Below are 16,186 nucleotides of genomic sequence, written 5' to 3'. Positions count from 1 at the left end.
CAGCACTTGCAATAAAATAAAGTTCACTCACTCGATTGGATGGAGTTACAATTTTCGTCAGTTCCGGTTCCGGTTAAAAGTAAACAAGTTCGTTCGAAGTTGACTTATTAAATAGCCAGTCAATTTATACAAAAAAACGTATTTTAATTGTCTTGAAAATATCGTGAACATTCTTAAAACTACATTTAATAGTGAGAAAAGTTTTTACGTATAGAAGGATAAGTGAAAAGTTTCCAATTTCATTACTTGTGCTCTTTAAAAATTTCGCCTATTGCTGTGTTCGGTCTCTTAGTTTTTGTCGTTTATTTCGTAAAAAACAAATTCATCTAAAGCAATTAGGTATATTGGAAACTAATTTCCACTAATTCCACATTAGTGATACATAAAAAGAAGATATACATGAATGTGTGTAAAAATCAGTGTTATTATTCAACGCAGCTTCAGCAGAAGATTTCCTATACAGAGCATAAATGAACTCAAGTAATGATTTTTAATAATAAATACTTTAAAATTACAAAACTAGGTACTATTACAAATATTATTTATGATCGATACTGAAAAATGGCAATTTATTTTTATTTACTGGAGAACTATTTCAGTGGAGAATTTTTAAATCCTTTTTATTGAAAAATCTTTTCATAACAAAAAAGCGCATTTGTTTTCGTGTATTTTTTGGTTTGTATCGACAATTAGTGAGTGTTACATTTTTTAGTATAAAAAAGGTGTTAAAAGGTCTTTTAGGTATAAAAAAAGAAAAATAAATAAAGTGGTAAGTTATTTTGTTCTAAAATTAAAAAGAGTATTTTTTTTTAAATTTAAAAATATATTTATTTCATTAACTAGATTTATTTATTTCTATTTATTTGTTTATTAGAGCTAATAATCTTATTCAATGGATTTTTAAACTAAAATGAATAAATCCCATCGATTCAATCAATTTTTGATAAAAAAAAAAGGTAAATAGACAATTAGATTTAAATTCAACTATCTTATGAAAAAAAATTACAACTTTTCTAATTTTTATATTTTTCGAAAATTATAGATTCTGTTGAGAAAAAGGGAAAACTTCCATACAGATGTGTTTGTCTTCATTTGGCTAATTACCATCACTTATCACTCAAGTGACATCATCAATATTTCTAACCTCTTAATTTAATAAGTGAATAATAATTATTTTGCGAAAATGAAAAGTAGAAGAGACTCGGATATTTCGCTTTCAAATTCCAATCACAATGAACTGCTCTTCAAGATTCTTGTTATCGGCGATTATGGCGTTGGTAATTTTTATCTTTATTTTAATTTTCTCTACATTATTCCTCTAATTGTAAGTAAATTTTAATGGAAAATATTTTCTGTGAATATTATTATAGAGATAATCAACTATTAAAGTTGTACTTTTTTAACTAAGAAATTTTTAAATTTATAATTATGTAAATTTAAAATATATTTGTCCTTGTTTTTTAGGAAAAACTGCAATTGTCAGAAGATACACAGAAGGTAAATTTTAAATTATTTCTGATCGAATGCGAAAGAAGATTCAAAACAATAACTCTTATTTCGTTTGTGGAAATATGTATAATAGAAATCTTTCAATTTGTTTTGTATCGTAATCTAAGATACGAGAAATAAGCAAACAAATTCATTAATTTTAATAATTTCAATAACGTTTGTTTTTAATAAATAAACTTTTAGGAAAATTTTCTTCGAATTACAAAATCTTATTAATTTTAATAAATTTTGATAATTTTAATTTAATAATTTTAATAACGTTCGTTTTTAATAAATAAACTTTTCGGCAAATTTTCTTCGAATTTAAAAATCCCATCAATTTTGAATTAATTTGAACTAATTTTAATAATTTTAATAACGTTTGTTTTTAATAAATAAACTTTCAGGTAAATTTTCCTCGAATTATAAAATAACAATAGGAGCTGATTTCGCAATAAAAACACTCGAATGGGATCGACACACAAAAATAAATTTGCAGCTATGGTAATTATTTTTTAATAAATTAAATATTTTTTGATGTACGGAAAAATAATTGTTTAAACTTTTAGGGATATTGCTGGAAACGAGAGACACGGATACATGACTCGTGTTTATTACAAATATGCGTAAATATCTTTCTATTTCTATTCTATTTTGTTTATGAATTTTTAATTTTCAATTTTTAATTATTTCAATAATTAAATTTAATAATTTAATAAAATTAATTTTAATGATTTTAATATTAAATATTCTATTTCTAGGGTGGCTGCAGCTTTAGTTTTCGATGTGTCGAGAGCCGCGACATTTCAATCAGTGAGAAAGTGGCTCAGTGATCTCAGAGAAAAAATAACATTGCCAGACGGATCGAATATTCCAATAGTATTACTAGCAAATAAGTGTGACATCAAAGAAGTCGCCATTTCCAATGATCAAATTGTCAAATTTTGCAAGGAAAATGAAATTGGCTGCTGGTTCGTGACTTCCGCTAAAGAGAATTTAAACGTTGGTAGGAAAATTTTAATTTTTCAGGGTGTCTACTAACCGGGAAATCCGGAAAATAGCCGGGAATTTAATTTGACCTGGAAAAAACGGAAATAAGCTAGGAATTTTATGCCAAACTGGGAATTTTTTCAACAAATTAAAAAAAGTTTTATTACTTTAATTTGTTTTTAAAAATTCGTTTTTATTTCAATTTATATAGATATTTATACTGTTCTCTAAATTTGAATTAGTTAAAAATAATTAATTCGATAGTAAAAAATCAGTCACTGATTCAATTATAGTATGTAAATAAATTTTTAAAAAAATTATCGAATTAATAGAAATTTTGTGAAATTCAATTGAAAATAATTAAATTTGTTAAAGAATTTCATTAAAAACTTTTTAACAAATCGAATTTTCAAAGTATTTTAATTTAATCATTGATAAATAATTGAATTTTGGGCAGCTCCATACGAAAAGCAAATGGTGGATCACCGATTTTTCTTAAAGTTTGTAATTTTGTAGTACTTGGGGTACTAAATAACTGTACCAAACAGTTTTGCAAAAAAAAATTTTTTTTGCAAGATATTTAGATTTGAAAAATCGGAAACTGAAAAAAATGACTTTTTTTGAGAATTTTTATTTCGAAAACTATTGATTCTACAAGAAAAAGTCATTTATTCAAAATTGTAGAGAAAATGCCAATTTTTTATAATATTAAAAAAAAGTTAAGAAAAATTAATTTTTCAATAATTTGTTTAAACAATAATTTTTTATTGTTAAAAAAAAGAGCAAAGGACATCATGGAATATTCTAGAAAAATTATTTTCTCAAAATTTGAACCTTCCTTAATAAGTGGTTAAATTTTTAAAGAAGTGATTTTTGGTGTTTTTGAGAAAAAAATTTTTGAAGTTTGCACTACGAGTTTTTGTGCGTTGCGCTAACTAAGCAGCGCCTATATCAGTGTATTTTAAAAGATAATATGACCTTTACTGCTCGCCCCTAATACATTTATTAATTATATACGTATATATTTTATTATTATAAACAGTTTAACAATATATTTTTAACTTTTTTATAAACATTATTTTCCTTTTTTTAACCCATTAATGCCCATGGGCACAGGAACGCAGGTATAAAAAGTAACTATTGAGATCCTGGCATAGGGTCTAATAATAATTTTTAACGTTAAAAATTAAAAAAAAAATTTTTTTTAAACAATTTGTTATAAACAAATGAAGAAAAATTGATTTTTATAAAAAACTGATAGCGCCATTCGATTCGACGCAAAAACTACTACGAGAACGTATATTACATAATTTTTAAAAAAAGAGATATTGTTGTAAAAATGTTATTAACGAGGTTCCAGGGATCACGAAATAAGACCAAAGATTCACGGTTTTAAGTAAAGTCACAGATTTATTAATAATGAGCGAAAAAGATTAATTAGATACAAAAATGTACTATTGTCTCAAGCGTCTCTATGAGAACTGAACGAATAAAAAGAAAGACGCCGTAACAGGCGATTAAACAAAAATATAGCGGAAGCAGATGGCACCACCAGATATAAAATAAAACAAGTAATAAAAAGGGAGGCTCAATTTGAATATTTCTAACAAATGTTATAAACAATTAGCCTGCATTTATACTGTACGAGATAGAAGGATTGTTTTTGAAGTTAATAATTTTTTTAAACAAAATTAGTTTAATTAGGAGAGTTTTTGACGTCAAAAATTTTTTAAACAAAATTTTTACCTGAAAAACGATCCTTCTATCTCATACAGTATAAATGCAAGCTATTTGTTTATAACATTTTTGCAACAATATCTCTTTTTTTAAAAATTATGTAATATACGTTCTCGTAGTAGTTTTTGCGTCGAATCGAATGGCGCTATCAGTTTTTTATAAAAATCAATTTTTCTTCATTTGTTTATAACAAATTGTTTAAAAAAAATTTTTTTTTTAATTTTTAACGTTAAAAATTATTATTAGACCCTATGTCAGGATCTCAATAGTTACTTTTTATACCTGCGTTCCTGTGCCCATGGGCATTAATGGGTTAAAAAAAGGAAAATAATGTTTATAAAAAAGTTAAAAATATATTGTTAAACTGTTTATAATAATAAAATATATACGTATATAATTAATAAATGTATTAGGGGCGAGCAGTAAAGGTCATATTATCTTTTAAAATACACTGATATAGGCGCTGCTTAGTTAGCGCAACGCACAAAAACTCGTAGTGCAAACTTCAAAAATTTTTTTCTCAAAAACACCAAAAATCACTTCTTTAAAAATTTAACCACTTATTAAGGAAGGTTCAAGTTTTGAGAAAATAATTTTTCTAGAATATTCCATGATGTCCTTTGCTCTTTTTTTTAACAATAAAAAATTATTGTTTAAACAAATTATTGAAAAATTAATTTTTCTTAACTTTTTTTTTAATATTATAAAAAATTGGCATTTTCTCTACAATTTTGAATAAATGACTTTTTCTTGTAGAATCAATAGTTTTCGAAATAAAAATTCTCAAAAAAAGTCATTTTTTTCAGTTTCCGATTTTTCAAATCTAAATATCTTGCAAAAAAAATTTTTTTTTGCAAAACTGTTTGGTACAGTTATTTAGTACCCCAAGTACTAAAAAATTACAAACTTTAAGAAAAATCGGTGATCCACCATTTGCTTTTCGTATGGAACTGCCCTTTTATAAAGAGTCACATTCTAATGAATTCATGTTTCTTAGTGCGAAGATTAATAATTAAAATTTTTATTAGTTAATTTAAAAAAAAACACACTTAAAATTTTTAATAAATTTGAATTTTTGCAAATTTTTTTTTGAAATTTCTGAAAAATAAGATTTTTGAAATTTTTTAATTCTGTTGTTTCAAGATAATTGGATTTTTATAAACAAATAATTGAAATAAAATTCTTATGAAGAATTCAATTCTTTTCAAAAAATAAAATTTTTTCACAGAAATTCAATTCTTTTTGAACATTTTAATAAAATTTTTAGCAATAATTCAACTATTTTCATAAATAATAAAATTCTTCTCAAGAATTCAATTATTTTTGAAAATTTTAATAAAATTCATCCCAGGATTTCAAATATTTTTAATACAATTTTATAGGAATTGCTCGAGAAATTTAATTATTCTTAAAAAAATGTTTTTTTAAAATACTTTAGAAGAATTCAATTATTTGCAAAAATATTAGAATTTTTCAAGGAAATTCAATTATTTTAATAAAATTGTTCGATAGAAATCATTTGTTTTAAATACAATTTTAATTAAATTTTTTTCAAATAATTCAATTGTTCTTTTAGATTTTATAAAATTCTTCCTAAGAATTCAATTTTTTTGCATAAAAAATAAAATTCTTCTCAGGAATTCAATTAGGTCGAGAAATAACAAAATTGTTCCCGAAAATTCAATTATTTCCAGAAATTTTAATCAAATTCTTTGCAAAATTCAATTATTTTCATAAATAACAATATTCATCAGAAGAATTCAATTATTTTTAAAACTCATAAATTTCTTTTTGGAAATTCAATTATTTCAAACAATTCTAATAAAATCGTTCGCAAGAATTCAATTATTTAAAATAAAATTATCATAATATTTATTATATTTCAAAAAAATTCATTATTTAATACAATGTTTATAAAATTCTTACGAAGAATTAAATTATTTTCATAAATAATAAAATTCTTCTGAGGAATTCAATGATTTTAGGAAATTTTAATAAAATTATTTTAAACTATTTAATTATTTTCATAAATAGTACAAATAATTAAATTGTTCTCCACAATTCAATTATTTTCGAAAATTTTTATAAAATTCTACGCAAACATTTAATTATTTTCATAAATAATAACATTCTTGGGAAGGATTCAATTAATTTTATAAATAGTAAAATTTTTTACAGAAATTCAATTAGTATCAATACATTTTAATAAAATTGAATTAATCAAATTTTCAATTAAAATTATGAACAGAAAAGATTATTTTAAAAAATTGAAAAAATTCTTTGTTTAATTCAATTATTTTCCAAATTTTTAAATAAAATATTATTAAAAAAAACATTATTTTCAAAAAATTTAAAGAAACTCGTTAAAAGAATTTAATTATTCATAAAAACTCTAATAAAATTTTTGAAAGCCATTTGTAGATTTATTTGTGTTCGAAATCAAATAAATTTAAATTTGAAGAGAAAAAAAATCCGGAAAAAATTAGGACAAAGCCGGGAAATAACCGAGAATTTTGTTGAACGAAAATAGTAGACACCCTGATTATTTTAATTCTTTGTTTTAAATTTAGAAAATTTTTTTATTAATTTTTGCTCCTCATGGAGGAAGTATTTCTAATTTAAATTAAATAAAAATCTTTTTTTTTTATCAAATATTAGTTGAAGCAATGCAGTACCTTGTGGAAAACACTTTAAAAGCCAAAGTTCAAGATGAAATTCGTGATTCGATAAAACTGAAGAATTCACCTTTAATACAAAAAAAAGTTTCTTGCTGTAAATTTTGAAAGCGAAATTTTTGAAAACATGAAACATTCTTGGGGAATGTTTAGTTTTAATGTATAACTATTTTCATGTCGAGAAAATAATAGGTAAGAATTTTTTTTGTCATTTATAATATATTTCCTTTTTGTAATCTAGAAATCTTGTAATTCTAGGAATTCCAGTTTAGTTGTATACAAAAGTTTTTAAATAATATATAATTTTATATTTTACAAATACGTCGTTTTCTTTATATCTAAAATCTCTATATTACTATATTATTTAAAATTCTAACGTTTCACGTATTTTATTTTTCTATTATTATGTTTATGCGTCTCTTACAAGATTACAATGCATAAGCAATGAATTCGTAATTGAAAGTCTTTGGATCTCATATAGATTATTTATCAAACATTACAATCTTTTAAGGAAATTGATCGTTTATCTGAATATGCTTGCTCTCGACTAATAAATAACGATTGTACTTGTACGGATGAATTGTCTAATGTTATATAGACGATTCAAAAAATATCCTTTTCGTGTCAATGGGAATTTCATAAAACATTTTCTTTAGGAAAATATTATGAAAAATTTCTTTATGAAACAGTAGAAATTAAAGTTTTTACTCCTAAATTTCGATCGTTTTGGTCCCATTTTTGAATTCTCAGAATTCATCTTCTTGAGAATTTTTCACAGCGTTCATGGCGATTGATACCGTCGATACCATCGTTACGTCTTTTGAGTAATCTGCAACCAAAAAAAGAATGTTGTAAATTTTTGATAATTATTTTTTGGCGCGACAAGTTTACAAATTTTTTATAGATGAAAGCGATTTATTTCTAATAAGGATTGACTGCAATTGGGAGAGACTTATAAATTAGAGTCCGATATGGCTGTAACGTTTAATTAAGCGTATAAATAATCCGAGAATTTCTGAAAGTGTTAGTCAACATAAAAGAGAAAAAAAAAGAGAGAGAGAGAAAAAGGATTGTTTTTAAGATACAAAATTGCGTTAATGAAGCCGTTGGTAGAATCTAAAGTGTTATTTTAATTAGTTATTGGACGTCAGTTTTTTTTTTAGGTTTTTCACTTAAGAGTCAATTAGTACCTAGTCATTTGCCATGTTCTTTTAAATGCTACCCGCTTGGATCGGCTACTCCTGAAAAAATAGGATTTAAGAGTAACAGCTATTTAATGATCAGCCGCTATAATTTACTAGCAGAATTCAAGCTCAAATTAAAAAGTGAAAAGAAAAATTAAAACAAAACTGCAATGTTATTTTGATAAATGTAATAGTAAAAATGAAAATTAAAAGGAAGGAAAATTTTATATTGAAATTTTTTAGTAAAGAAAAATAATTAATATAAAAACACCACACTTTTACTTGGGTAATTATTAAGAATGAAATCGATTTATTGTAAGGAAGAAAAAGTGTAAGCAATAAAAGTTCTAGTCATAAAGTGAAAAAAAGAAAGAAGATTTAAAGTTGCCAGAAAAATTTAATTATTTAATTTTGTTTTTCTCTCATTTTTCCTTGATTTCCAGACAAAATTTTGACATTTCAATAACTTAAAAGAATATTATTATAAAACAAAAAGAAATAGATCACTTCGAGTCTTCGACTCGGAGTGATCGATTTCTTTATGTTTCATTATAATTATTAAAAATAACCGAGTGATAAAATCATTTTATATTCGAAAAATATTATTATTGTAACTTCTTTGTTCTTTAAAATTATTTTCATCAAATTTTAAGTCAATTATTATTTTCTACATTTTTTTCAACAAAAATTCTCCATTAAATCAATTATTTTTAATAATTTTTGACAAAGTTCTTTGAGAATTTTCAAACCAATTTGATTAGGTACAATTCAATTTTACGAAATTTAAATTATTCGAAAATTCTTCAATTGAATATTAGAAAATAAAAACTTGAAATAATTTTTTTAAAAAATCAATTGAACTGTTTCAAAAAATTTAATTCCACAAAATTGTTAGTTAAAAGTATGAAAAATTCAGAACTTCAAAGATTTTAATTTGAAACCTTTTCAAAATTCAATTATTTCTAAAAATTCACGCTATAATGCTTTTAATATTCAATTATCTAATATTTTAACTAAAATTTATTTCTAAAGCAATTTTTATTATTAAAAAATTCTACGAGAATTCAATTATTTAACTATAAAAATAAATATTTTATTAAACAATTGAATGTTTCTTGAAATTGAATTTTCATCAAGAATTTTATCAACAAATTTTTAAATAAATGAATTCTCTTGACCAATTTTAATACAATTTTTAAGAATTGTCTTAAGAAATTCATTTTTTAAAGAATTAATTTCAAGAAATTCGATTAAAATTGTATTTAAAATAATTTGAATTTCTGCGATTAGTTTTATTATTTATCAAAATATTTAAATTCCTAAAAAGAAGTTAATTATTTATGAAAATAATTAAATGTTTCCGTGAAATTTTATTAAAATTTTTTTTTAAATAATTGAATTCTTTCGAAAAATTATATTAAAATAAAAGATTTAAAAAAAAATTCATTGAATTCAGGAAATTTTTTTAAAATAATTGAAATTTAGCCAAAAATGTTATTAAAATTTTTGAAAATAGTTGAATTCCGGAGAAAAGTTTTATTATTTATAAAAATAATTGACATTTTGACAGAAATATTAAAAATTTTTTTAAATAATTGAATTTTGGAAAAAAATTTCATTATTTGAAAAGGTAATTGAATTTTTTTTTTTTTTAATTTTTTAATTTTTTTTTTTTTTTAAATTTTATTAAAATATTTGAAAATAATTGAATTTTGGAGAAAAAGTTTATTAATTTTAAAAAGTAATTGAAATTTTAATAGATTTTTAAAAATTTTGGAAATAATTGAATTATTGCAAAGAATTTTATTACTTCTGAAAATAATTGAATTTCTGCAATGAGTTTCATTAGTTATGAAAATATTTAAATTCCTAAAAAGAATTTTATTATTTATAAAAAAATAATTGAATTACTATGAGATTTTTATTATTTATGAAAATAATTAAATTCTTTTGGAAATTTTTTTTATTAACATAGCAGATATTAAAAATTGTATTGTTCAAAATTTTGGAAAAGAATTTTGTTATTAATTAAAATATATAATTGAAATTTTGTCAAGAATTTTATTATTTATAAAGATATTTGATATTTTTGATGTGAATTTGTTTTTTAATTTTTGAATATAAATAAATTATTGCGATGCGTTTTATTATTTATAAAAATAATTGAATTCCTAAAAAGAAGTTAATTATTATTTATGAAAATAATTAAATGTTTACGTAGAATTTTATTGAAATTTTTTTTTTTAATTAATTAAATTATTTTGGAAAATTTTATTAAAATAGATATTGAAAATCATTGAATTCAGGAAAAATTTGGAAAATAATTGAAATTTTGCCAAGAATTTTATTAAAATTTATGAAAATAATTGAATTTCGAAGAAGAATTTTATTATTTATAAAGATTATTGAAATTTTGCCAAGAATTTTATTGCTTTTGAAAATAATTGAATTTTGTGATAAGAATTTTATTGCGTTTGAAAATAATTGAATTTCTTCAATCATTTGTAACTTCTCTAAAATTAAATTTTTTTGTGTTTTTAACTAAAATTTTTGTATAAATTCATTATTTTTAATATTTAATGAAATATGTATTAAAAAATTTAACTGATTTTAGAAAAATTTGAATTTTTAAAATTTATGTCAAAAATCTAAGTTCTTTAAAATTTCTAATTAAATTCATTCAAAATTGAAATTTTATAATAAAATTTCAAGTGGAAACCTTTTAAAATTGAATGAATTTAGAAATATTGAAGTAAAATAATTAATTCATTAAATAATTGCTAAGTATGAATTTTATAATAGTTGTTCGAGAATTAAGTTATTCAAAAAGAAATTATTGTCAGAAATAGAAAAAATGGAATTACTGTCTTTTCCGTGATTTCCCTGAACTCCCCGATTTGTGGCAACCCTGTTAATGAAAGTCTAAAGAATTCTTCTTTGTTCTTCGGAATAAGAGAAGATAAAGCTCCATTGTATCAAAGTTTTATCAAAAAAAAAAAAATTCTTTTTCGAATCTTCTGCGTTTTTGAATCGAAATTTAGAGTTTCACTTCTAAAGAGTGAAACTTATTACAAGACTCAATGAAGAGCTATTAGAATGATAAAATCAGTTATACCTTGGCCATAATTATTCTGTCCTGGAGCGCTGCTTCCGAATGCTCTGATTCTCGAACAACTGATCAAATTAACGTAAGCCTGTCGATATTGCTTGTTCATGCACACGTAGATTATCGGATTTACACACGAAGCAAAGTACAATAGCAAATAGCCCATCACGTGGAATCCTAAAATATACAAAAAGTTGACAAAATTTATAAGTTTCTTCAATCTTTTAGACACAATGAAAAAAAATTTATTTCATTCAAATAACCGATTAATTGACTATTATCAATTAAATATTTACTTAAATCAAATAATATTTATTCAACTCAATTAAATGGTATTTGAACCAATAATTTCAGTATTTGAAGCAAATATGAATTGAACCATTTAATTGACTCCAAGAAATATTATTTGATTCAATTAAATATTTAATTGATAATAGTCAATTAATCGGTTATTTGAATCAAATAAATTTTTTTTCAGTGCAGATTGGATAATATTTATATAGTTAGTGAATCAACAGAAAAAATTGCTTGAACCTTACCGGGATATCTGACTTCAGCGTCAGCGACCTTTACGATCGTAATGGGCAAATAACAAGCCACGAAGCTCAAAAAAATGGCCAGTACCATTTTTGTTATTCGCCATTCACTTCGTTTCTGCTTAATATCTCGAGTATCTCGTCCAACATTGTGCGTTGATTTTACATTTGGAGCGGCGTGTTTTCTCATTCTTGCCTCGGAACTGAAAATCATTTTTAAAAACTGTCATGCTATTTTCTATATAAGAAAGAATATTTCGTCATGCTATTTTATAAAAAGTTTAATTCAAGGTTGCCACGCAATCTGGAAACCTGGAAAACCTGGAAATGTCAGGGAATTTTATAAACCTTGAAAAAACATGGAGAAAAGTCAGGGAATTTTTATTGAAATCCTGGAAAATTGCTGTTTTCTAAAGTTATTGTGTTTATTCTTCAAATCTAATTTCACTTAAATATTTCAAAATTAATTCAATTTTCAAAGAATTGCGTTTAACAATTTTCGTACGTAGATGAACTTTAAAAGATTTTCATTTAAAATTTTGTAAAATTTCAATTTTAAATGAATTTTATTAGAAATATAAAAAAATTTAGATTTTAAAAAAATTTTTAAACTAAAATTCTTCTGAAATTAGTTAAATTTTTTAATATTATTTAACTAGTTTTATTAAAAATAATGGATTTAAAGAAGAATTTTAGTTAAAAACACTAAAACAAATTGAATTTTGAAGCAATTACAAATGATTGCAGAAATTCAATTATTTTCAAAATTAGTAAAATTCTTCTCAGAAATTCAATTATTTTCCAAAAATTTTAATAAAATTCTTGTCAAAATTTTAATTATTTTCAAAAACTTTCCTCAATTCAATGATTTTTAATATCTACTACTTTAATAAAAATTCCTAAAAAAAAATTAAATTAGTTGAAAAGATGTTTAATAAAATTCTCCGTAAACATTTATTTATTTTCATAAATAATAAAAATTTCACAGGAATTCAATTATTTTAAAAATTATTTTCATATATTCTTCAATTATTTTCATGAATAATAACATTCTTTACAGAGATTGAATTATTTTCATAAATAATAAAACTCAACGCTGAATGTCAATTATTTTTAATACAATTTTAATTAAATTCCTCGAAAAAAGCTATTTTTCTTAAAAATTTTATTAAAATTTATCAAAGACATTTAATTGTTTTAATAACCTTTGCTACAATTTATTTATTAGAATTTAAGTATTATTTTCAATAAATGTCTAATTAAATTTCTTTAAAGAATAACATTATTTTCAAAAATTTTAACGCAATTCTTTGCCGTACAATTCAATTGTTTTCAAAATAATTTTACATAATAAAATTCTTCGCAGAAATCTAATTATGTTTAAAAACTTACAAAAATTCTCGTCAAAATTTCAATTATCTTTATAAATAATAAAATTTTTCACCGAAATTCAATTGATTTTAAAACTTTTAATAAAATTCTTGACAAAATTTCAATAATTCTTTTCAAACAATTTTCTCCATTCATTGATTATTAATATTTAATATTTTAATAAATTTTTCCAAAAGAATTCAATTACATAAAAGGAATTTAAATAAAATTCTACTGAAACATTTATTTATTTCCATAAATAATTAACTTCTTTTTAGAAATTTAATTATTTTCATAACTAATGAAACTCATTGCAGAAATTCAATTATTTCAGAAGTAATAAAATTCTTTGCAATAAATCAATTTTGTCCAAAATTTTAAAAAATCTTGTCAAAATTTCAATTATTTTTAAAAATAATAAACTTTTTTTCCGAAATTCAATTATTTTCAAATATTTTAATAAAATTTTTGTCGAAATTTCAATTATTTTCAAAAATTTTCCTCAATTCAATGAATTTTATTTTAAAATCTTTTATTTAAAAGAAATTTTAATAAAATTCTACGAAAACATTTAATTATTTCCACAAATAATTAACTTCTCTTTAGGAATTTAATTATTTTCAAAACTAATGAAACTTAGTACAGAAATTCAATTATTTCAGAAGTAATAAAATTCTTTGCAATAATTCAATTATTTCCAAAATTTAAAAAAATTTATTAAAATTTCAATTATTTTTAAAATTAATAAACTTTTTCACCGAAATTCAATTATTTTCAAATATTTTAATAAAATTACTGTCAAAAATTCAATTACCTTTTTAAATAATGAAATTCTTTTCTAAAATTCAATTATTCTCAAAAATTAAAAATATATTTTGGTTAAAGTGTCAATTATCTTTATAAATAATAAAATTTTTCTTCAGAATTCAATTATTTTTAAAAATTTGAATAAAATATTTGTGAAATTTCAATTATTTACAAAAATTTCTCTGAATTCAATGAATTTTTTTTTAAATCTTTTATTTTAATATAATTTTTCGAAAGAATTCAATTATTTAAAAACAATTTTAATAAAATTCCACGGAAACATTTAATTATTTTCAGAAATAATTAACTTCTTTTTAGGAATTTAATTATTTTGATAAATAGTAAAACTAATCGCAGAAATTCAAATTATTTTAAATACAATTTTAATCGAATTTCTTCAAATTAATTCTTTAAAAAATGAATTTCTTAAGACAATTCTTAAAAATTGTATTAAAATTGGTCAAGAGAATTCATTTATTTAAAAATTTGTTGTTAAAATTCTTGATGAAAATTCAATTTCAAGAAACATTCAATTGTTTAATAAAATATTTATTTTTATAGTTAAATAATTGAGTTCTCGTAGAATTTTCTAATAAATATTGATTTAAAAATGAATTTCAAATTAAAATCTTTGAAAATTTGAATTTTTCATACTTTTAATTAAGAATTCTTAAGAATTAATTTTTCGCAATAAGTTTAATGGATTTTTTAAATTATTTAAAGTTTTTAATTTTTAATATTATTTAATTGAAGAATGTCAGAATAATCGAAATTTCGGCAAATTAAATTGTAAAAAAAAGAATTTGATAATTCACAAAGAACTTTTTAAAAAATTATAAAAAAAATTGACTAAAAGAAGAATTTTAGTTGAAAATTGTAGAAATGAATAATCGTAATGATGAAAATAATTTTTGAAGAAGTTACAATAACAAAGTAGCAAATTTTAATTATTATAAAACATGAAGAAAGCAATCGCTCCGAGTCGAAGACTCGGAGTGATCGATATCTTCATGTTTTACAATAATATTCTTAGTTATTGAATTTCAAATTTTTGAAAATCTTAATTTCTATAAAAAAATAATGATTAAATATTTATTTAAAAGTAAAGTTATTGATGTTTTCGAATAATTTTCGTTTTAAAAATCTGAAAAAATTCCGTTTTTTAAACTGGAAAACCTGGAAAAGTCAGGGAATTTGAAAAGAGCAAAAGCGTGGCAACCCTGATTTAAGCAAAAGTAGTTTCCAAAAATAATTAATAATACCTGTGGACAATCCAAAAGATTTTGGCATAGCATTTTACGATTACTATACAGGGAATTACAAATCCTGTGATGAAGAGGAAAGTTTTAGACGTGTATCCCCTTTCATCTCTGATAATTGAGCAAGTTTCGAGATTGGGATCGTATGCAAATTTACCTAAAAAAAGATTAACATTTGAATTGTTGGATAATTATAAATATTACATTTGGGGCACATGTACAAATTTGTAAAAAAATAAATTTCTACAAATGAAGTGAAATTCAATAAAATGAAAATGACACTATATTTATAAAAACTAGTATTCTTACCCCAAACTCCGATTAAAGTTGGAATTTGCATTCCATAAGAAAATAACCAACACGATAATATCATCAAGGCAATCCAGTGTTTTTTGTATACTCTCTGATATATATTATGATGACAAATCATGATATACCTGAAATTTAGTAACAATAAAAAACCATCGATCTTTTTCAATTTTTTTTCGGCGAATAAAATGAAATGCCAAAAATATTTGTAATACCTGTTGACTGTGATGGCTCCTACAATTAAAAGACTGACGCCAACATTTCCATATCGCAAAAATGGCACAAGAACGCAAAGGAATCCTATGTCAACCCATTTGGCGTCGATAAATCGAATCGAATCGAATGGCAGGACAATGAGGCAGAAAATAAAATCTGCCACACATAAACTGAAAAAAAATAATTATTATTAATTATTTAAAAAAATAGAAGTAAATAATGAACATTGTGCGCATGTAAACACTGTTTCAGATTCTAGAGGAAACTTAACTGGGCTAATTAAGATAATAATGTGAGAAAATGTGCGTTTGCATGTGCATGCTAAATAATTTATGTGATAAGCTTAAATAACACTATCGTACCTTATGATAAATGCAGCTGCGACATTACGTACTTTGGGGAATGTGCTGAGAGCTATGATTGTTAGTAAATTTCCTAGTAGACCCACTAACATAATAAAAATTGAGGCTATAGCTGCAAACGTCCTCAGAGGCTTTGAGAACCTGGG

The 16,186-nt window shown here is 22.3% G+C and overlaps 3 protein-coding genes across 7 annotated transcripts in view; 2 read left to right on the top strand and 1 right to left on the bottom strand.

Annotated features, from left to right (window-relative positions):
* The first annotated feature begins 67 nt into the window (after nucleotides 1-67).
* Nucleotides 68-16,186, top strand: part of LOC122510224 (larval cuticle protein F1-like) — a 71,560-nt gene continuing 55,441 nt past the window's right edge. Inside the window, exon 1 of the mRNA XM_043624699.1 lies at nucleotides 68-480. The gene's annotated coding sequence lies outside the window, so the exon portion shown is untranslated. The remainder of the gene's footprint in view (nucleotides 481-16,186) is intronic.
* On the top strand, nucleotides 1,043-7,205 carry LOC122510225 (ras-related protein Rab-32-like). 3 transcript variants are annotated; one of them, XM_043624703.1, is made up of 6 exons: nucleotides 1,043-1,277; nucleotides 1,465-1,497; nucleotides 1,896-1,992; nucleotides 2,058-2,114; nucleotides 2,250-2,490; nucleotides 6,874-7,205. In XM_043624703.1, exons 1-6 carry the CDS (start codon nucleotides 1,184-1,186, stop codon nucleotides 6,907-6,909), a joined length of 558 nt encoding a protein of 185 aa, XP_043480638.1. In that variant the 5' UTR covers nucleotides 1,043-1,183; the 3' UTR covers nucleotides 6,910-7,205. The 3 variants fall into 3 exon arrangements, with proteins under 3 accessions (XP_043480638.1, XP_043480636.1, XP_043480637.1); XM_043624701.1 differs by having other exon boundaries at nucleotides 2,250-2,494; XM_043624702.1 differs by having other exon boundaries at nucleotides 1,465-1,501; nucleotides 1,900-1,992; nucleotides 2,250-2,494.
* LOC122510223 (G-protein coupled receptor moody-like) overlaps nucleotides 7,204-16,186 on the bottom strand; it is a 25,667-nt gene continuing 16,684 nt past the window's right edge. Inside the window, exons 3-10 of one of the 3 annotated variants that reach the window (XM_043624696.1) lie at nucleotides 16,041-16,181; nucleotides 15,678-15,848; nucleotides 15,463-15,590; nucleotides 15,157-15,310; nucleotides 11,720-11,919; nucleotides 11,190-11,357; nucleotides 8,081-8,131; nucleotides 7,204-7,719 (exon numbers count right to left, since the gene is read on the bottom strand). In XM_043624696.1, coding sequence (XP_043480631.1) covers nucleotides 8,109-8,131; nucleotides 11,190-11,357; nucleotides 11,720-11,919; nucleotides 15,157-15,310; nucleotides 15,463-15,590; nucleotides 15,678-15,848; nucleotides 16,041-16,181 — 985 coding nt within the window. In that variant the 3' untranslated portion in view covers nucleotides 7,204-7,719; nucleotides 8,081-8,108. The remainder of the gene's footprint in view (nucleotides 7,720-8,080; nucleotides 8,132-11,189; nucleotides 11,358-11,719; nucleotides 11,920-15,156; nucleotides 15,311-15,462; nucleotides 15,591-15,677; nucleotides 15,849-16,040; nucleotides 16,182-16,186) is intronic. The other 2 variants (XM_043624694.1, XM_043624695.1) reach the window with 2 other exon arrangements.

This window comes from Leptopilina heterotoma, unplaced genomic scaffold (assembly GCF_015476425.1).
Source record: "Leptopilina heterotoma isolate Lh14 unplaced genomic scaffold, ASM1547642v1 Lhet_68, whole genome shotgun sequence".
NCBI classification, from domain to species: Eukaryota; Metazoa; Arthropoda; class Insecta; order Hymenoptera; family Figitidae; genus Leptopilina; species Leptopilina heterotoma.
Note: the sequence above shows the minus strand (reverse complement) of the source record. Positions and strands in the feature narration are given on the sequence as shown.